Source organism: Hyperoodon ampullatus (genome assembly GCF_949752795.1).
Source record: "Hyperoodon ampullatus genome assembly, chromosome: 3".
Lineage (NCBI taxonomy): Eukaryota > Metazoa > Chordata > Mammalia > Artiodactyla > Ziphiidae > Hyperoodon > Hyperoodon ampullatus.
The window spans coordinates 96,059,468-96,081,102 of record NC_136916.1 but is presented as its reverse complement, the minus strand read 5'-3'; the positions used below and the strand labels follow the sequence as shown (position 1 = coordinate 96,081,102).

Here is a 21,635-nt window from a genome sequence, read left to right as displayed (position 1 = left end):
ACAGTGTGAGGATTAAATAAAAACTTCACGAATTTTAAAGCACTCCACAAATATAAAGTGGTGGGGAACAAAAAACAGGTCTAAGCACATGACTCATCAGGTTAAAAACTTTCAGTGATTTCCCCATTACCTAAAGAATAAAGGCCAAAGCTCTATAATGATCTTAAGCCTCTTCATAGGCTGAAATAAACGTAATTTAAGTCTCAGCACCTGTTACTATACTTCTCCTGCCTCATCAGACAACAGTATTCCTTGACCACACTGTTAATTTCCATACCCAAGCTGCTCTATCCACTTATAATGTTTTCCATCTCCTCTTCTTTGCCCAGGAAACCCTACCCAACCTTTAAAACCGTAATCAACTTTTAACCACGATAAGATTTACATTCTCAAAATCAATGTCTCCTTCCTCTGGAGTCCCGCAAATCTCCAGTAAAGTACCACAGCTTTACTAATATTTCAGTCCTTTCTTCCTCTCCTCCATTAGCTCTATGTTCCAGCCTCATCCATCTACTCGAGCATCCTCAGCTCCACCACCTACAAGGGCCTAGAAAGCTCCTGGCTCCAGAATTTGACTGAGTTGGAATTCAAAGCAACCTGAAGGGCCAAATACCGCAGTTTAGATGCTTAAGAAACAGATCAAGGGTTCCGAAAAGCCTACCTATTCTCTACAGGTGGTGAAGAGCTAAAGCTGCGTCGCCCTACCGCGGTGCATACTGGGAGATGTAGTCTCGGGCCGGCCCACTACCTCTTGGGAGTTGTAGTCCCCGATCTGGTAAAGGGAAGAAGGACGCAACTTCCAAATTTTGAATTAGTCCTAAGGGAGAAAAACAAGAGGGGAACCCAAAACATCCTGCGAAGTCAAGTTCTTTCGGCCTAACTCGGTCTCACGAGTAGCCGAAGTGGCGGGGAGGCGGACCCGAGAAGGGCGGGGAGACGTTACGTTGACGCAGGCGTGACCCTGCCCAATAGGATTTGGCGGGATTTCCGAAGGCGGTAGACGGAGTGGGTGCTGCCGCCTGAGACCGAGGCCTGAAGAGAGCTGAGACGCGCCCCAGGAGCGCAGTTAGGAGCTGAAACTCGCCTGGGTTTCGTACAGAAGGCCGGAGTAAGGGCGTAGAGAAGTGGGGCGCAGGTGAGGGGGTCTGCAGTCCGTCCGGGGTCGGGCGTGCGCGGGTCCGGCGGACTGTAGTCGGAGCGCGCAGCCCGCCCGGGCGAGTTACGCAGCAGGCGGAGGTGAGTGTGAGGCGCAGACCCGGCCTCTTCCTACCGCGTTAAGCCGGACCCGTACCCAGACCCAGACTTGGGCCCCAGCTCCCTCAGCGGGCTTAGGGGTCCCTCCATGCCAAGTGAGAAACTCGAATATGGCGGGGCGGGGCGGAGCAGGGTTGTGCCCGGGCTCGTCCGACCCTTGGAGCTCATTGTGGCGAAAATAGAAGCGCATTCTAGAGCTGGGAGGAACCTTACTGGCCTTCACTTGCAGCATCCACTTTATGGGCGTGGGCGAGGAAGCCCAAGATCCAGAGAGGTGTAGTGACTTAAAAGTCACAGCTCTTGTGCTTCCCTGGTGGCGCAGTGGTTGGGAGTCCGCCTGCCGATGTAGGGGACGCGGGTTCGTGCCCCGGTCCGGGAAGGTCCCGCATGCCGCGGAGCGGCTGGGCCCGTGAGCCATGGCCGCTGGGTCTGCGCGTCTGGAGCCTGTGCTCCGCAACGGGAGAGGCCAGAACAGTGAGAGGCCCGCGTACCCCAAAAAATAAAAAAAGTCACAGCCCTTAAGCCAGAGTCAGGGTTTCCGGATTTCTGGTCAGTGCCCTTTCCATTACACAAAGTTTGGCTTACAAAGTACCCACCTCCAGTTGCCAGTAAGGTATTTGCGTTTTTTAATGCGGAAGACCGTTCAAGTGATGCCTAGGGAATGATCTCTAGTGAGATTTGTTGTTTTTTCTTAAACTTCTGAAGTGAAGTGTAATATACAGATAGAAAAATGCACAGATCAAAAGTGTTTACAGCTCCATGAATCATTACAAAATGAATATATCTGTGTAATCACCACTCAGGTCAGGAAATAGAATGCTGTCAGCGCCCAAGAAGCCTCCCTTGTGCCCCCTTCTCTAATACTCTCCGTTTTCCCCAGAGGTAACCACAGTGTTGACTTACTAACACCATTGTCTAATTTTGCCTGTTGTTGAATTTTGTATAAAAGAAGACTATATATTTTTGTGTCTGCCTTTGCTCAACATTTTGTCTGCAGGTTTGTAAATGTCTTTGCATTTAGCAGTTCTTTCTTGTTCCTATGTTGTATTTCTTATTCATTATACCTGTGGCGTATATCGGGATTGTTTCTAGTTTTAACTTGTATGAGAAAGGCTGCTGAGAAAGAATATTCCTGCATACATTTTGGTGCACACGTGTATGCTTTTCAGTGGGTTAATAATACAGAGTAGTGAAATTCCTGGGTCATAGCATTTGCCTATCTTCACTTTCCATATTTAATACCAGTTTTCTAAAGTCCAATTTACACTCAAACCAGCAGTGAACGAGTGTTTAGTTGTTCCACACGTTTGCTAATACTTAGTATGGTCAGTCTTTTAAATTTTAGCTATTACCTTGTGGTGTTTTGTTTTTTTGTTTGTTTGTTTTTTAACTTTTGGCTGTGTTGGGTCTGCGTTTCTGCACGAGGGCTTTCTCTAGTTGCAGCAAGCGGGGGCCACTCTTCATCGCAATGCGCGGGCCTCTCACTTATCGCGGCCTCTCTTGCTGCGGAGCACAAGCTCCAGACGCGCAGGCTCAGTAGTTGTGGCTCACGGGCCTAGTTGCTCCAAGGCATGCGGGATCTTCCCAGACCAGGGCTCAAACCCGTGTCCCCTGTACTGGCAGGCAGACTCTCGACCACTGCGCCACCAGGGAAGCCCTACCTTGTGGTTTTAATTTTAATTTTTCTGATCATTAATGAAGTTGAGCGTTTGTTGATATGTTTATTAGCCATTTGGGTATCTTCTGTTGTGCAGTGCTTGTTCAAATCTCTTGCCTGTTTTTCTGTTGTGTTGTCTGTCTTGCTGATTTGAAGGAATTCTTTATATATTCTGGTTACCAGTTATATTTGTGGTTAATATTTTCTCCCCTCACTGTCATTTGACTTCATTCTCACAGTGGTGTCTTTTGATGAATAGAAGTTCTAAATTTAAATACAGTCTAGTTTTTCAGTCTTTTGCTTTTTGGTTATTGCTATATGAATACAGTTCAAGCCATCTTTTTCATGAATTATGAAGGAAGACACTTAAATTTAAGCTGCATTCAAGTGATTCTGATATTTGGAATTATAAACTCACATTATGCTAAACATGCCATCTAAGAGCTACACCTGAACCAATCAAGAACAAATGGTTATCTTCTGTCAAGTCTCTAAGAATGAAGATTTCTTTTTTGTTGTTGTTAATTTTATTTATTTATTTTTGGCTGCGTTGGGTCTTTGTTGCCGCGCACAGCCTTTCTCTAGTTGTGACGAGCGGGGGCTACTCTTCATTGTAGTGCGTGGGCTTCTCACTGTGGTGGCTTCTTGTTGCAGAGCACGGGCTCTAGGTGCGCAGACTTCAGTAGTTGTGGCATGCAGGCTCAGTAGTTGTGGCACACGTGCTTCGTTGCTCTGTGGCATGTGGGATCTTCCTAGACCAGGACTCGAACCCGTGTCCCCTGCATTGGCAGGCAGATTCTTAACCACTGTGCCACCAGGGAAGCCCTTATCTGTTGTCTTTTGAGTTAAATTTATCTTGCTTGTTAAATTGTCCAGATTGTTTTGGTGTGATTTAAGTACATTTATTCTTGTGGCCATCAAGACTTGTTTGCTTTTACTAGTAGCTCATAATAGAAATCTTTTTGTTCTTCATTCTTTTCAACCTGAGCAGTCTTAACTCTATCAAAATAATCTGACTTTTGGTATAGGCCTTATATTTATATGGAAGATTTCAAACTGAGCAAGGTAATTCCATGTTATTTATTCATTTGTGCATTCCGTGAGGTCTGGAATTGATTAAAATGGTGATCTTTATGGTACTTCCCTGGTGGTCCAGTGGTTAAGACTCCGCGCTTTTAATGCAGGGAGTGCGGGTTTGAGCCCTCGTTGGGGAACTAAGATCCCACATGCCGCACAGCCCCCCCGCCAAAAAAATGGTGATCTTTAAATTTCATACACTTCTACTAGAAGCAAACGGTGTGACTACAAGCCGTCCTTGCCTAAGGTGGGGATACTTCTCTCATCTCAGTCCATTGTTTCTCTATCAGGAATGGAGGCTTATGGCAATTATTCTGTACCTTCGTTTCACTCCTGTCCCACCACCCCAAAACCCTGCTTTCTGGAAGGGAACAATGGAACTGAAACAGTTTAACCTTTGATTTTTTTTTTTTTTTTTTTTAAGTAGAGTTCTGGAAAGTCTGCATTCACTTGCCAAATATTTACCAAACACCTAAGATGTACCTAAGATTTATAATGTATCATGAGATGTATACAGATAAATGAGACTTGGCCCCTATCCTTAAGGAATATGAAGCAGGGGAACAGAGGGATATAGTTGATCTAGTTAAGCTGTTCGTCTTTTTGTTTTGTTTTTTTTTTGGCTGCGTTGGGTCTTCGTTGCTGCACGCGGGCTTCTCTTGTGTGGAGCGCAGGCTTCTCGTTGCGAAGCACGGGCTCTAGGTGCGTGGCCTTCAGTAGTTGTGGCGCATGGGCTCTAGGGCACCCGGGCTACAGTAGTTTTGGTGACAGGCTTAGTTGCTCCACGGCGTGTGGGATGTTCCCGGACCAGGGATGGAACCCGTGTCCTCTGCATTAGCAGGCGGATTCTTAACCACTGCACCACCAGGGGAATCCAAGCTGTTCTACTTTAAGAAGCAAGATAGTGCTGGCTCCTCCTAAAGTCTTTCTGATACAGCTATCCAGGTGGAGGGGAAGGCTGGTGAGAGATTTTTTTTCTTTTTCCTGCCATGGGTATGTCAGTGATTAAGCCAAAAGCCTAGCAAGTAATTCTTAAAGAGATTTATTGTAAAACTATGTTTGCAGCTCTGTACTTTCTCTAGTGTTCTTCCTGATGGCCATCTGTACTTTTCAGTATTGAACACTAAGTAATGGCTATGCAGCTGCAGCTTGAAGCAAATGCAGATACTTCAGTGGAGGAAGAGAGCTTTGGCCCACAACCTATTTCTCGATTAGAGGTATGTGCTTGGTTGCTAATTTTAGAATTATAATGCTGGACAAGATTGTTCTACCTATTGGGAGAAATCACAACCTTTACATAAACCATTGGTTTACTATCTAAGGTCAAAATCCAAATTAGAGTTTTCAGGAGAGTTGTCAAGGATTCTGTGGAAAGGCTTAAGACAGTTGCTAAACACATCTGGCCAGATCTCTTTTTTTATCAAGAATTCTACTACATTATCACTTTTCTTTCTTAGTGCTGGATGTCAGAAACTAAGAAGCCCTATGATCCCATGGTAGAGTCTCTGCTATTTGTACTAGGTATGAAATTACTGTCCAGGGAATTACAATGGCCTGGGCCACCTATGCAGGAAGGGGAGAGGAACAATGTCTCCACTGACCTCGATCTATGCTGAAGTTACTAGGAAGACAGCTGTCATAGGCAGAGAGAAGGGCTTGGGGTTACGTTGTGAGAGTTCAAGACACTGCACAAGAACATCAAGCACCAGAGCTGGGGCCTTGCACTATTTCTGTGCATTGTACAGAGGCCCCAGAGTGCGTGCAGTTGACTTGGGCTGAAAGAAGCAGGAGAAAATGCTGAGAAAGCCTTCATTCTTCTGTCTCTTTATGCATATTCCTCCCATTGCCCCCTAAGCTTCCACTCTCTGGAAGTTACTTAATTTAAACGGGTTTGTGATAAACATTGGAAAATTCAGAGTCATAACTTTTGGTTTCAGTGAACATCCTTATACCCACACATGTGTATTGCTTTTTGCTTAAATATTCATAACAGACCGGTTTCTATGGCCAGATACTATTCTCTCCCCTCTCCCAAACCTTCCCTGACTCCTAGATACATACACATCCCCCTAATAATTCATGCTGTCCTAGAAGTCATGGTTTTGGTGGCTAATAAAATTAAAGCTGACTTTGTGTATAGGGAGAAAGAAGTGCCTTTGGGTGGTTTGTTCTTGAGAAGTGGTATATAAATCCCTGACCAAAAGTAGTTTTCTCTATCTTTAATATCAGTTGTTAAAACAGAGCTTTCCAGTCATTGTGCTACAAAAAGATTATGCTCAGCTTCCCTGAGCTCTGGGGAAGTCTTAGCTGTTTACCCCAGCTTAGTGTAAAACATATTTTTTTATGTGTGCTTGATGTGGAAAACATTGGGAAATGTTTAAAGTGGGCTTTTAGGGCCCAGGGTCTCAAAGTTCGTTTAGAATCCTAGTCATCAAAGGTCTAGAGTTACAGGTTTAATCCAGTTCATGACAAGAGTCCATTTTAATATACATAGTGCTAGTTTAAAACTACTGGTTTGCTCTCCAGAAAGTGGGCATAGAGGGATCCTACCTCAACATAATAAAGGCCATATATGACAAACCCACAGCAAACATCATTCCCAATGGTGAAAAACTGAAAGCATTTCCTCTAAGATCAGGAACAAGACAAGGATGTCCACTCTTGCCACTATTATTCAACATAGTTTTGGAAGTCCTAGCCACAGCAGTCAGAGAAGAAAAAGAAATAAAAGGAATACAAATTGGAAAAAAAGAAGTAAAACTGTCACTGTTTGCAGGTGACATGATACCATACATAGAGAATCCTAAAGATGCTACCAGAAAACTACTAGAGCTAATCAATGAATTTGGTAAAGTTGCAGGATACAAAAGTTATGCACAGAAATCTCTTGCATTCCTCTACACTAACAATGAAAGATCAGAAAGAGAAATTAAGGAAACAATCCCATTCGCCATTGCAACATAAAGAATAGAATACCTAGGAATAAACCTACCTAAGGAGCTAAAAGACCTCTACTCAGAAAACTATAGACACTGATGAAAGAAATCAAAGATGACACAAACAGATTGAGAGACACACCATGTTCTTGGATTGGAAGAATCAATATTGTGAAAATGACTATACTACCCAAAGTAATCTACAGATTCAATGCAATTCCTATCAAATTACCAATGGCATTTTTTACAGAACTAGAACAAAAAATCTTAAAATTTGTATGGAGACACAAAAGACCCCAAATAGCCAAAACAGTCTTGAGGGAAAAAAACAGAGCTGGAAGAATCAGACTCCCTGACTTCAGACTATACTACAAAGCTACAGTAATCAAGACAATATGGTACTGGCACAAAAACAGAAATATAAATCAATGGAACAGGATAGAAAGCCCAGAGATAAGCCCCCACACCTATGGTCAACTAATCTATGACAAAGGAGGCAAGGATATACAGTGGAGGAAAGACAGTCTTTTCAGTAAGTGGTGCTGGGAAAACTGGACAGCTACATGTAAAAGAATGAAATTAGAACACTCCCTAACACCATACACAAAAATAAATTCAAAATGGATTAGAGACCTAAATATAAGACCGGACACTATAAAAAACTCTTAGAGGAAAACATAGGAAGAACACTCTTTGACATAAATCACAGCAAGATCTTTTTTGATCCACCTCCTAGAGTAATGGAAATAAAAACAAAAATAAACAAATGGGACCTAATGAGACTTAAAAGCTTTTGCAAAGCAAAGGAAGCTACAAAGAAGACAAAAAGACAACCCTCAAAATGGGAGAAAATGTTTGCAAACGAATCAACGGACAAAGGATTAATCTCCAAAATATATAAACAGCTCATGCAGCTTAATATTAAAAACAAACAAACAACCCAACCCAAAAATGGGCAGAAGACCTAAATAGACATTTCTCCAAAGAAGACATGCAGATGGCCAAGAAGCACATGAAAAGCCGCTCAACATCACTAATTATTAGAAAAATGCAAATCAAAACTACAATGAGGTATCACCTCACACTGGTTAGAATAGGCATCATCAGAAAATCTACAAAGAAATGCTGGAGAGGGTGTGGAGAAAAGGGAACCCTCTTACACTGTTGTTGGGAATGTAAATTGATACAGCCACTATGGAGAACAGTATGGAGGTTCCTTAAAAAAGTAAGAATAGAATTACCATATGACCCAGCAATCCCACTACTGGGCATATACCCAGAGAAAACCATAATTCAAAAAGACACATGCACCCCAAAGTTCATTGCAGCACTATTTACAATAGCCAGGTCATGGAAGCACCCTAAATGCCCATCGACAGATGAATGGATAAAGAAGATGTGGGAGCCTCCCTCGTGGTACAGTGGTTAGGAATCCGCCTGCCAATGCAGGGGACACAGATTCAAGCCCTGGTCCAGGAAGATCCCACATGTCACGGAGCAGCTGAGCCCATGCGCCACAACTACTGAGCCTGCGCTCTAGAGCCCACGAGCCACAACTACTAAAGCCTGCGTGCCTAGAGCCCGTGCTCCACAACAAGAGAAGCCACTGCAATGAGGAGCCTGCACACCACAATGAAGAGTAGCCCCCGCTCGCCGCAACCAGAGAAAAGCCCACACACAGCGATGAAGACCCAATGCAGCCAAAGATAAAATTAAAAGAATTTTTTTTAATTTAAAAAGAAGATGTGGTACATATATACAATGGAATATTACTCAGCCATAAAAAGGAACGAAATTGGGTCATTTGTAGAGACATGGATGGATCCTAGAGACTGTCATACAGGTGTAGAGAACAAACATGGACACCAAGGGGGGAAAGTGGTGGTGGTGGTGGTGGTGGTGGTGGGATGAATTGGGAGATTGGGATTGGCATATACACACTAATATGTATAAAATAGATAACTAATAAGAACCTGCTGTATAAAAAATAAATAAAATTCAAAAATTCCAAAAAACCCCCACTGGTTTTGATAATGAATAGGTTGATAATTTGTTATTAAATGCCTCACATTATAGGTCATACTTTTCAAAGCTTTTGCATATAATATCACAGTTAAAAAGAGCTCTGTGAAGTAGGTAGGACAAATAACCACATTAGACAGATGAGGGAACCAAAACTTAAATTTATCCATGGTGTTCTTCACTTGCAGCAATGTGGCATACATGCCAATGATGTGAAGAAATTGGAAGAAGCTGGATTCCATACTGTGGAGGCTGTTGCCTATGCACCAAAGAAGGAGCTAATAAATATTAAGGGGATTAGTGAAGCCAAAGCTGATAAAATTCTGGTAAGTACTGTTTGTGTGATCGAGGGAGGCAGTAGTGGTACGAAAGGGTGTATAGTGAAAGGCTGCGGTCTTCCTCCTTCCACCCCTCCTGTGTCACCCTCTTCCCCTTTCCAGAAGTGACTGCATTACCAGTTGATTATCTCTATATGTGCCTCCTTGCATAAATTGGGATTTTTCTTAGGGAATTGCAGTATTACGGGTTATGACATAAATATTGCTAAGTTGACTACCAGCTTGCACTCCCATCAGCAGTGAGTGGTATGTACCTTATCGTTCTGGATATTATGATTTCATGCCTGAGAAATATACTCATTAGTATGCAGCCACAAAAAATAATTTCGAAGAATATCCATTGACATAGGAAAATATTACTGATATAAGAAAGCAGGTTAACAAAACATGTTTGTGTGCATGTATGTTTTTGTTGTTAAAAATGTGTGTTTTTATATATGTATAGCACATACACTGGGGATAGATACACTAAAATATTAACATTGTTTCTGGATGGTGAGAATGTGAGCAATTTTTATTTTTGCCTCAATTTTCTGAAGTTTCTATGATAAACATATATTAATTTAAATAGAAAAGCTGTTTTTATTGCTTGAATATTAAAGTCATGTTAATTAGGCTCTCAGGGTGTATAATCTGTTAGTCAACTAGTCATAAGCAAGATTCTTCAATAATAAGAAAAAATGTGATTATGAATCATGTGCTTGTTTTTTTTAACCTAAATAAATGACATAAAAGTGATTTCACTGGCTTAACCTAAATGAGGTAGTAACTTAATAACCCTTTATATTATATAGCACTTTAACTTTTTTTAAACATTTTATAATTGAATTTTTATTTTATATTGGCGTATAGTTGATTTACAATGTTGTGTTTCAGGTGTACAGCTAAGTGATTCATATACATATACATATATCCACTCTTTTTCATATTCTTTTTCCATATAGGTTATTATAGAATATTGAGTAGAGTTCCCTTATAGCACTTTAACTTTGAAATCCCATGCCTTTCATATATACAGTATTCTCACTTAGCCTTCATAATGACACTGGGAAAGATAGGACCAGTATTATCTCTGTCTTACAGATAAGGAAACTTAGGCACAGTGATTCAATTATTTATCCAAAGTCATGCAGTTAATCACAGAACTAAGACTAGAATCCAATTATTTTCATCCTGATATACTGTGATCCTTTCTCATTTCCCTTCAAAGTCTTACAGCTACTATTCATTTTTCTTGCTTCATATATTCCCTTAGCACTCACACCCTGTGATTACATTTTATTTTATGCACTTATCCTTTGGTATTTACAGGCTATACCTTGGAGATAATAGCAGGTTAGGTTCCAGACCACCATAATAAAGCAAATATTACAGTAAAGCACCACGAATTTTGTTGTTTCCCAGTGCATATAAGTTGTGTTTATACTGTTCTGTAGTCTATTAAGTATACAATAGTATTATGTCTACAAAAACAATGTACATACCTTAATTTAAAAATACTTCATTACTAGAAAATGCCAACCATCATCTGAGCCTTCAGTGATTTGTAGTCTTTCTGCTGGTGAGGGTCTTGCCTCCATGTCAATGGCTGCTGACTGATCCGGGTGGTGGTTGCTGAAGGCTGGGGGCGCTGCAGCAATTTCTTAAAATAAGACAACAGTGAAGTTTGCCATGTAGATTGACTCTTCCTTTCATGAATGATTTCTCTGTAATATGCAGTGCTATTTGATAGCAATTTACCCACATAGAAATTTTTCCAAAATTGGTATCAATCCTCTCAGACCCTGGTACTGCTTTATCAACCAAGTTTATGTCATGTTCTAAATCTTTTGTTGTCATTTCACCAGTGTCTTCACAGCATCTTTACCAGGAGTAGATTCTATCTTAAGAAACCTCCTTTGCTTATCCATAAGAAGAAACTCCTCATGCATGAAAGTTTTATCATGACATTGCAGCATTTCAGCCACACCTTCAGGCTCTACTTCTCATTCTTTTGTTACCAACCAGGGTTCTTGGCCTTCTTAATCAATGGAAATTGATCAGAGGCCAGACAAGAAATTCAGGCAAGGCTTTATTGGGGCCCCTGCTGCAGCAGGGGGGAGCGAGAACAAACAACAGGTTCCTTTGCTTGCTCGCTCCCTGAGTGGGGGTGAGCTTGTTCTTTACGTGGGGTGAGGGTAGGGGTGTGTCCAGGCGTCGGGCTGGAGGGGTAGCTTAGGTGGTTTGCCCATCCCTTAGTCCGTGTTTTGTGTAGGGGGCATAGCAGTACCCTCCTTTTGCTCCAGGCTCTTCAAAAGTGACAGTTGGGTTTTTTGGTCTCTTTGTATGTTTTGTCCAGAATTTGCCCTAATTGTGCATTCAGACAGTTATTTTTTGTCCCATACAGTTTCTTTGTATTTTGTTGCTCAAGGAGAGGTGTGTCCAGGTGCAAGCATTGCAGCACTGTAGCAAAGGGTCCCAGGTCCCAGCCTGTCTCACTTTTGTTATTTCCACCACATCTGTATTTACTTCCTCTGTTGAAGTCTTGAACCTGTTAGAGTCACCATGAGGGTGAGAATCAACTTCTTCGAGACTCCTGTTTAATGATATTTTGATCTTTTCCCATGAACCACGAATGTTGTTGTTGTTTATATATATACCTTTTTTTTTTTAATGAATGTTCTTAATGGCATCTAGAATAGTGAATCCTTTTCAAAAGGTTTTCAGCTGACTTCGCCCAGATCCATCAGAGGAATCACTGTCTATGGCTACTATAGCCTTACAAGGTGTATTTCTTAAATAGTAAGACTTGAAAGGTGAGATTACTCCTTGATCCACAGGGTGCAGAATGGATGTTGTGTTAACAGGCATGAAAACAACATTAAATCTCATTGTACATCTCCATCAGAGCTCTTGGGTGACGTGGTACATTGTCAGTGAGCAATAAAATTTGAAAGGAATCTTTTCTAAGCAGTAGGTCTCAAAGTGGGTTTAAGATATTCAGTAAACCATGTTGTAAACCGATGTGCCATCATCCAGACTTTGTCATTGCATTTATAGAGCACAAGCAGAATAGATTTAGCATAATTCTTAAGGGCCCTAGGATTTTCAGGATGGTAAATGAACATTGACTTCAACTTAAAGTCACCAGTGGCATTAGCCCCTAAAAAGAGAGTCAACTGGTCCATTGAAACTTTGAAGCCAGGCATTGACTTCTCTTCTGTAGCTATGAAAGTCCTCAGTGGCTTCTTCCAATATAAGACCATTTCGTTTACATTGAAAGTCTGTTGTTGAGCATAGCCAGATTCATTCATTATCTTAGCTAGATCTTGTGAATAACTTGCTGCAGCTTCTACGTCAGCACTTGCTGCTTCACCTTGCTCTTGAATGTTACGGAGATGGCTTCTTTCCTTAAACCTCATGAACCAACCTCTGCTAGCTTCACACTTCTCTTCTGCGGCTTCTTCACCTCCCTCAGCCTTCACTGAATTGAAGAGAGTAGGGCCTTGCTCTGGATTAGGCTTCGGCTAAAGGGAATGTTGTGGCTGCTTTGATCTTCTACCCAAACTACTAAAATTTTTTCCATGTCAGCAGTAACGCTGTTTCTCTTTCTTACCATTCATGTGTTCACTGGAGTAGCACTTTTAATTTCCTGCAAGAACTTCCTTTGCATTCACAACTTGGCTAACGGTTTGGCACAAGATGCCTTGCTTTCGGCCTATTTCAGCTTTCGACATGCCTTCCTCACCAAGCTTAATCATTTCTAGTTTTTTATTTAAAGTGAGAGATGTGCAACTTCACTCCTTTCCTCACTTAGAGGCCACTGTTGGGTTATTAATTGGCCTAATTTCAATATTGTTGTGTCTCAAGGAATAGGGAGGCCTGAGGAGAGGGAGAGATGGGGGAATTGCCAGTGGGTGGAGCAGTCAGAACACACAAAACATTTATCAATTAAGTTCACAGTCTTATATAGGCATGTTTTTTGGCACCCCAAAACAATTATAGTAACATCAAAGACCACTGACCACAGATCACCATTACAAATGTAATAATAATGAAAAAGTTTGAAATACTGTGAGAATTACCAAAATGTGACACAGAGACATGAAGAGAGCAAATGCTTTTGGAAAAATGGTGCATATAGACTTGCTCAACACAGGGTTGCCACAAGCCTTCAATTTGTAAAACGCAGTATCTGTGAAGCACAATAAAATGAAGGGCAATAAAATGAAGTACGCTTATATGTTGTTACAGAGTTTGATTATCTTTACTCTTGGAGTTTTCTGTAGTGTAAAGCAAGTATTTATAAAATTATATATTTATAGTTTGTGTTGACTACTGTTACACAGAAATTTTCTATGAAAAATAATCTTCAAATGCTTAAGAATCTTCAAAAAATGCATCCTACAGCTTCAGTGCATGTAGTTCTGCCACATAACCTAGTCAGATGGACAATATCTAAGACTTATTTAATATCTCATACAATAATTTATATACAACCCAGTAAATTCTGTTTTACTGTGTATTATACTAAGAGCTTTGAATTTTTAAGCACTGTTATTTTATAGTATTAATTCAGTGGGCTCAAAAATTATAATTAATTCTTAATTTAAACCCTTAAAGATGTTGCCATCCATGAAGTATGAAGTTGTCATTTATTGGATTGCTCAAATAAATAAATTTGTTGAAGTGGTGACTTAATTGAATAAGTAAGAATTCTGAATACCTAATACCTCTTTGAAAGATTGTGATATTAAGCCAGTAGGTGTCCCTAAAGTCTATATGTTGTTGATTTCTGGGCATCAGTTTTTGTGACTGAACAAATCCTGACCTTTGCTTATGCCTTGTCAGACATAAAAAACTCCTTATCAGACATTGAAAACTCCTACAGATTTAAGACAGATGAAAGCAAGCTTATTATATAAACAAAAGAATAGAAGTCAAGTTCTGCCAGATTAGGCAGTTGGCATGGTTTTTACTTCAAATTTCACTTTGGTTCTAATCTGTTCCCTTAAGAGCTCATAGACTAGAAAATGTCGAGGTTAAAATGACAAGAAGGGAAAACATGTCCTATGAGTTTGGTTTTTTTTCCTTCACATTTTTTTTTTTTTTTTTGCGGTACGCGGGCCTCTCACTTCCGTGGCCTCTCCCGTTGCGGAGCACAGGCTCCGGACGCGCAGGCTCAGCGGCCATGGCTCACGGGCCCAGCTGCTCCGTGGAATGTGGGATCCTCCCAGACCGGGGCACGAACCCGCGTCCTCCACGTCGGCAGGCGGACTCCCAACCACTGCGCCACCAGGGAAGCCCTCCTTCACATTTTTGATTAAAATTTTTGAACTTACTACAAATTTGAAAGAATGTTACAGTGAACACTTATTTATCCACCACCTAGACACTGCTATTAACATTTTAATATACTTGCTTTATCATCTGTTTATCTCTCTATCCAGCCATCAATCCATCTGGGATTTTTTTTTATGCTTTTCAAAGACAGTTGTAGGTGTCAGTACATTTCCCCCTAAATATTTTAGCATATATTAACTAGAGTTAAATATTGGTTTATAGTTCTTCCCCCCTCTCTTTAGTATTTTTATTTTCTAATTTTCATTAATTTTCATTCATCCTGAAGATTAGTAAAAGTTATAGGAAAAAAGAAGGAAAGAAAATTCTCAAAGAAATAATACAAAGTTTCCCAGAGCTAAAGGGAAGCAGAAGTCTAAGGCCCCACAGAGTGTCAAAGATGCACACCTAGACTACTCAGTGTGAAATTTTCAGTGTACCAGTTATAAGGAGAAGATTCTGAAAGATTTCAGAGAGAAAAATGTAAGTGACCTCTAAAGGAACAAAAATCAAAAAGATAGCACATTTCTTATTAGAAATCTGGACGGTAGAAGCTAGTAGAGCAGTGCCTTCAAAATTCTGAGGGTAAATAATTTTAAACCTAGAATTCTATTTGTAGCAATATTATTCACCCAGTGTTAGGGCAGAATACAACATTTTCAGAAATACAAGAATTCAGAACATTTTTCTCTCATCCTATTCTTTCTTAGGAAGTTACTTGAGGATATACTTTACTAAAATGAGGGCAGGAAACATAGGATCTAGGTTGGAGAGACTCCAATTCCAATAGTCAGTGAAGGAAAGCCCAGGACAGTAGATAGCCTGGAGAGCAGATAAGCCCCATTTGCAGAAGAAAAGGATATCTTCAGGGGGAAAAAGGATTAGCAGAATACATAGTAAGATTGAGAGGTTGGAAAATTTGAGAAATGATAAAGTCAGAGAATACTAGAGAAAGACATGCCTCAGATATAAAATCAAGGTAAAATGGAGCATGATTTTGAAACTAGCGGCATATAAAAAAGAATTCATTTGAATTTGACAGAAACCTTTGAGAGACATCAGTTGTTAACATTGGAACCTTAGTGAAAGAATTGTATTTCTAGCACACCATTTGGTTCTGCAATAACTATAATATAAACATTGTAAGGAGTTTTCAAGTGAAGTATTAAGCATATAGAGAAGTTTAGAGAATAATGCAAACCCATGATGCAGCTATTTATTGGTTTTCTCCCTTTGTGGAAAGTTTTTAAATTACAAGTTTAATCTCTACTATAGATCTAATAATCTCTATATATAGATCTATCCAGATTTTCTCCTCCCTCCCTCCCTCCCTCCCTCCCTCCCTCCCTTCCTTCCTTCCTTCCTTCAACTCAGTTTATTTTACTGAATTTAGATTCAAGTTCAGGTAATCATCTGGGGCCTGGACTTGGATCCTTTTTCTACTTCAGTGAGTTTTGATAGTTTGTGTCTTTCTAGGGGTTTCTGTATTTCTTATAAGTTATCTAATCTGTTGGCATATATTTATTTTTGTAATGTTGGTAGTAATGTCCCCTCTTTCATTTCTGATTTTAGTGATTTGAGTCTTTTTTTTTTTTTTTTTTTTTTCTTTTTTGCGGTACACCGGCCTCTCACTGTTGTGGCCTCTCCCGTTGTGGAGCACAGGCTCCGGAGGCGCAGGCTCAGCGGCCATGGCTCACGGGCCCAGCCGCTCCGTGGCATGTGGGATCTTCCTGGACCGGGGCACGAACCCATGTCCCCTGCATCGGCAGGCGGACTCTCAACCACTGCGCCACCAGGGAAGCCCGATTTGAGTCTCTTTTAATCAATTTTGCTTATTTTTTCAAGGAACCGACTTCAGGTTTCAATGATTTTTCTCTTTTGTATTTCTATCCTCTATTTTACTAGTTTCTACTCAAATTTTATCTTCTTCCTTCTTGCTTTATGTTTAGTTTGCTCTTTCTTCAGTAACTTAAGGTGGGAAGGTTAGGTTATTGATTTAAGAGCTCTCTAATATAGGCATTTACAGCTATAAATCTCCCTTTAAGCACTGCTTTTGCTGCATCCCATAAGTTTTGGTATGTTTTGTTTTCATTTTCATTCATCTCAGTGAATTTACTGAATTCCCTTGTGATTTCTTTGATTCATTGGTTATTTAGGAATTTAATGTTTAATTTCCATGTATTTGTGAATGCATTTATTTTTATTTTTTATTATTTTTTACAAATTTATTTATTTATTTATTTTTGGCTGCATTGGGTCTTCATTGCTGTGCGCAGCCTTCCTGTAGTTGTGGCGAGTGGGGGCTACTCTTGATTGCAGTGTGTGGGCTTCTCATTGCAGTGGTTCCTCTTGTTGTGGAGCATGGGCTCTAGTCGCCCAGGCTTCAGCAGTTGTGGCTCGTGGGCTCAGTAGTTGTGGCTCGCGGGCTCTAGAGCGCAGGCTCAGTAGTTGTGGCGCACGGCCTTAGTTGCTCCACAGCATGTGGGATCTTCCCAGACCAGCACTTGAACCTGTGTCCCCTGCATTGGCAGGCGGATCCTTAACCACTGCACCACCAGAGAAGCCTGATAACTTTTTAAAGAGAGATCATTCTGGAAATTTTGTTAGATGTTATCTCTTCCCACTGTATGCCTGGTTTTTACTAAGCGTATTTCATCGATTTGGCATTTCTTATTTTTCCCCAGACTGAGGCAGCTAAATTAGTTCCAATGGGTTTCACCACTGCAACTGAGTTCCACCAAAGGCGGTCTGAGATCATACAGATTACTACTGGCTCCAAAGAGCTTGACAAACTACTTCAAGGTATAGTAATCCCTTATCCTGTGCTGTGAACTGCGGTTAGCAAAGCATGCAGGTTATAGAATATAACTAAATAAAATATTTGGGTTGGGTTTATGTGTTAGATAGAATTAAGAAATAAAGAGAAGTATTCACATTGAAGAAGGAAGACCGCTGGAGGGTGGTACTTGACTTAAAAAATACTAAAATTATCTGCCAGTTAAATAATTTAATCTCTATTTAATATTGCATTCTGAGAGTAAGCTCCCTCTGCCTAAAGAAATAATTATAAACTTTTATCTACCACAAGGTAGAAAATCTGATGACTGGTTAAAACACTCCATGCTTGAATACTACATTGTAGTATCAATACATTGTAGTGCACACTAATCTTCAGGACTTTATGGAAAGCTGTAAAGTTTTTGAACTTTTGAAAGCACTGCTGTCCTAAATTTTTGCAGAGTTAGATTTGGTCCTTGTTGCTTCCCCAGATATTCGATCATTGAAGTTTCCTTTTTCTTAGGGCACAAAATAGCATGGGTTCAGGAATCACACTCAAATTTGAGCGTTTGCTTTCTCTCCTGTTCCCCCTCTCAGCATTTACTGGCTGTATTACATGGTGCAAACTACTTATTGTGTTCTATGCCTCGGTTTTCTTATCTTCATAATGAGGACAAAAAGACTCCCTACCGGGACTTCCGTGGTGGCGCAGTGGTTAAGAATCCGCCTGCCAGGGCTTCCCTGGTGGCGCAGTGGTTGAGAGTCCGCCTGCCGATGCAGGGGACACGGGTTCGTGCCCCGGTCTGGGAAGATCCCACATGCCGCAGAGCGGCTAGGCCCGTGAGCCATGGCTGCTGGGCCTGCATGTCCAGAGCCTGTGCTCCGCAACGGGAGAGGCCACAGCAGTGAGAAGCCCACGTAATGCAAAAAAAAAAAAAAAAAAAAAAAAAGAATCCGCCTGCCAATGTAGCGGACATGGGTTCAAACCCTGGTCCAGGAAGATCCCACATGCCGCGGAGCAACTAAGCCCATGGGCCACAACTACTGAGCCTGCGCTCTAGAGCCCATGAGCCACAACTACTGAGCCCGCACGCCTAGATCCCGTGCTCCACAACAAGAGAAGCCACTGCAATGAAAAGCCCGTGCACCACAACAAAGAGTAGCCCCCGCTCGCCACAACTAGAGAAAGCCCGCGCGCAGCAACGAAGACCCATACAGCCATAAATAAATTAATTTATTAAAAAAAAAAAGACTTCCTACCTTATAAGTTATTGGAATTAAATGAATTGATATATATATAAATACATAGCACAATGCCAGATACACAAGAGACATTCGTAAACATTAGATATTATTTATAATTTATTTTTTTTAATGATTGCTTATTGACTTGTGATGGCATAGTTCTGTATATTGATTTCTGGTGATAGTGAAATGAAGCTACAGATGTGATAAAATTGCATAGAACTACACACACACAAACGAGTGCATATATACCTGGAGAAATCTGAATAAGCTCTGTGGATTCTATCCATGTCAGTTTTCTGATATTGATACTGTATTATAGTTATGTAAAACGTTAACACTGGGGGAGGCTGGGTGAAGAATTCACGGGCCCTCTCTGTACATTTCTTTGAAATTTTTTATGAATCTAGAATTATTTTCTTTATTTTTATTTTTTTTTTGCGGTACGCGGGCCTCTCTCTGTTGTGGCCTCTCCCGTTGCGGAACACAGGCTCCGGACGCGCAGGCTCACCGGCCATGGCTCACGGGCCCAGCCGCTCCACGGCATGTGGGATCTTCCCGGACCGGGGCACGAACCCGTGTCCCCTGCATCGGCAGACGGACTCACAACCACTGCGCCACCAGGGAAGCCCTGAATCTAGAATTATTTCAAAATAAAAAGTATTTTTAAAATTACTGCTTGTTGAAAATTGGGTTTCTAAATTATGTAAACATCTTTCTGATGAGCTTCTAGGACAATTTTTTTAATAAATATAAGTTTATTTACTTATTTTTGGCTGCATTTGGTCTTATTGCTGCCTGTGGGCTTTCTCTAGTTGTGGTGAGCGGGGGCTACTCTTCATTGCGATGCGGTGGCTTCTCGTTGCAGAGCATCTGCTCTAGGCACACGGGCTTCAGTAGTTGTGGCACGCAGGCTCAGTAGTTGTGGCTTGTGGGCTCTAGAGTGCAGGTTTAGTAGTTGTGGCGCACGGGTTTAGTTGCTCTGCAGCATGTGGAATCTTCCTGGACTAGGGATCAAACCCATGTCCCCTGCACTGGCAGGTGGATTCTTGACCACTGCACCACTAGGGAAGTCCCCCTAGGACATTTCTATGATTATTGTTTCTAAATATTTGTACTGTGCTAAGAGGTGTTTCTTATTGCTCTTCTGTTAGGAGGAATTGAGACTGGATCCATCACAGAGATGTTTGGAGAATTCCGAACTGGGAAGACCCAGATCTGTCATACGTTGGCTGTAACATGCCAGGTGAGCTGTTGGGGCTCTAACTAATCAGATCAACAAGAATGTGTTGATTCCTGTTATTAGCAAGCATCTGTTAGCATGGGCAAAAAATGCACTTTCTCTGTTTTCAGGAATGCTATAGCTAAGAGAACTTTCTGGGCCATCCAGTGGTTAAGACTCTGCGCTTCCACTGCAAGGTTCGATTCCTGGTTGGGGAACTAAGATCTTGCATGCCACGTGGCTCGGCCAAAAAAGAAAAAAAAAGAATACTGTAGCTAGTTAGAAGATAGACTGCTACTGCAAAACTTCCACAGCGTAGAAACTTTCAGATTATTAATTTCACATACTTTCTTACCAACCACTAGGCCTCCCCTGGCTTCACCTGCCCTCTTCACTAGTTTATATTGTATGTTTCATCATTAAATGATTCTTCATTAAAGTCATTCCTTTACAGATACACTCAGATTTACATCCCCCATCTGAAGAGATGCCATTCCTAGATAAACCCTATCTGTCTTTTGAGTGCCTGTTCCCAAGTAGCTGATCATACTGGAGAAAAATCCTAACATAAAGGTGATTGGTGTCACTTTAAATTCAAGATGACAGACTTTAAGTTAACATTCGACACTGCTTGGCAGACCTACTGAATTTCTCCTCTGAAAAAGGTTGAATTCAGGCAAACCTTTTCCCACTCACTAGGACAGTTATCTCATACTTTGTCCTTTCTTCTCAAACCTTCATGCTTCTCTTCAACCCTCACTCTTAGCCAAATGACCTAACCTGTTCTTCACATCAAAACTATAAAGCCCACCTACCTTTTTTAAAAAATTGATTTTATGAAGTATAGTTGATTTACAATGTTTTGTTAATTTCTGCTGTATAGCAAAGTGATTCAGTTATATTAATATATACATTCTTCTTCATGTTCTTTTCCATTATGTTTTATCATAGGATATTCTTTTTTTAATATTTATTTATTTATTTATTATTAATTTTTATTTTCTTTTTCTTTTTTCCTTTTTGGCTGTGTCGGGTCTTAGTTGCGGCACACAAGATCTCTTCATTGAGGCATGCGGGATCTTTCGTTGCAGCGCGTGGGCTCCAGGGCACACATGGGTTCTGTACTTTGCGGCATATGGGCTCTCTCATTGAGGCACGCTAGCTCAGTAGTTGTGGCAGGCGGGCTTAGTTGCCCCGCGGCATGTGGGATCTTAGTTCCCTGACCAGGGATCGAAAGCATGTCCCCTTCATTGGAAGGTGGATTCTTTACCACTGGACCACCAGGGAAGTCCCTATCACAGGGTACTGAATGTAGTTCCCTGTGCTATACAATAGGACCTTGTTGTTTGTCCATTCTATATATAATAGTTTGCATCTGCTAATCCTGAACTCCCAATCCATCTCTCCCCGCCACCCCTCCATCGCCCCCCACCTCCAGCAACCAGAAGTTGGTTCTCTATGTCTTTGAGTCTATTTCTGTTTCGTAGATAGGTTCATTTGTGTCATATTTTAGGTTCCACATGTACGTGATATCATATGGTATGTCTTTCTCTTTCTGACTTATTTCACTTAGTATGATAATCTCCAGGTCCATCCATGTTGCTACAAATGACAATAAAAAATACCCCTCAGCCCAACAATGTATTACTTTGGTAAAATCTAAAAAGGATTTCGGAGAGAGAGACAGTTTTATGGAAAGATGAGTTCAAAATTAGAGATGGTGGGTTTGAGGTGTTTTGAACAAAATGGCATTACAGATCTTCCTTGACATACGATGGGGTAACATC

General features: G+C 41.0%; 1 protein-coding gene across 3 annotated transcripts in view; it reads left to right on the top strand.

The window, feature by feature from the left end:
- Positions 1–5,118: 5,118 nt before the first annotated feature.
- Positions 5,119–21,635, top strand: part of RAD51 (RAD51 recombinase) — a gene marked incomplete at both ends in the record, with an annotated part of 32,410 nt that continues 15,893 nt past the window's right edge. For 2 of the 3 annotated variants that reach the window (XM_079699369.1, XM_079699371.1), the window contains 4 exons: positions 5,119–5,205; positions 9,135–9,272; positions 17,288–17,405; positions 19,781–19,872. In XM_079699369.1, the coding sequence (XP_079555495.1) occupies positions 5,119–5,205; positions 9,135–9,272; positions 17,288–17,405; positions 19,781–19,872 (435 nt within the window). Of the gene's footprint in view, positions 5,206–9,134; positions 9,363–17,287; positions 17,406–19,755; positions 19,873–21,635 lie in introns of all 3 variants that reach the window. The other variant, XM_079699370.1, reaches the window with a different exon arrangement.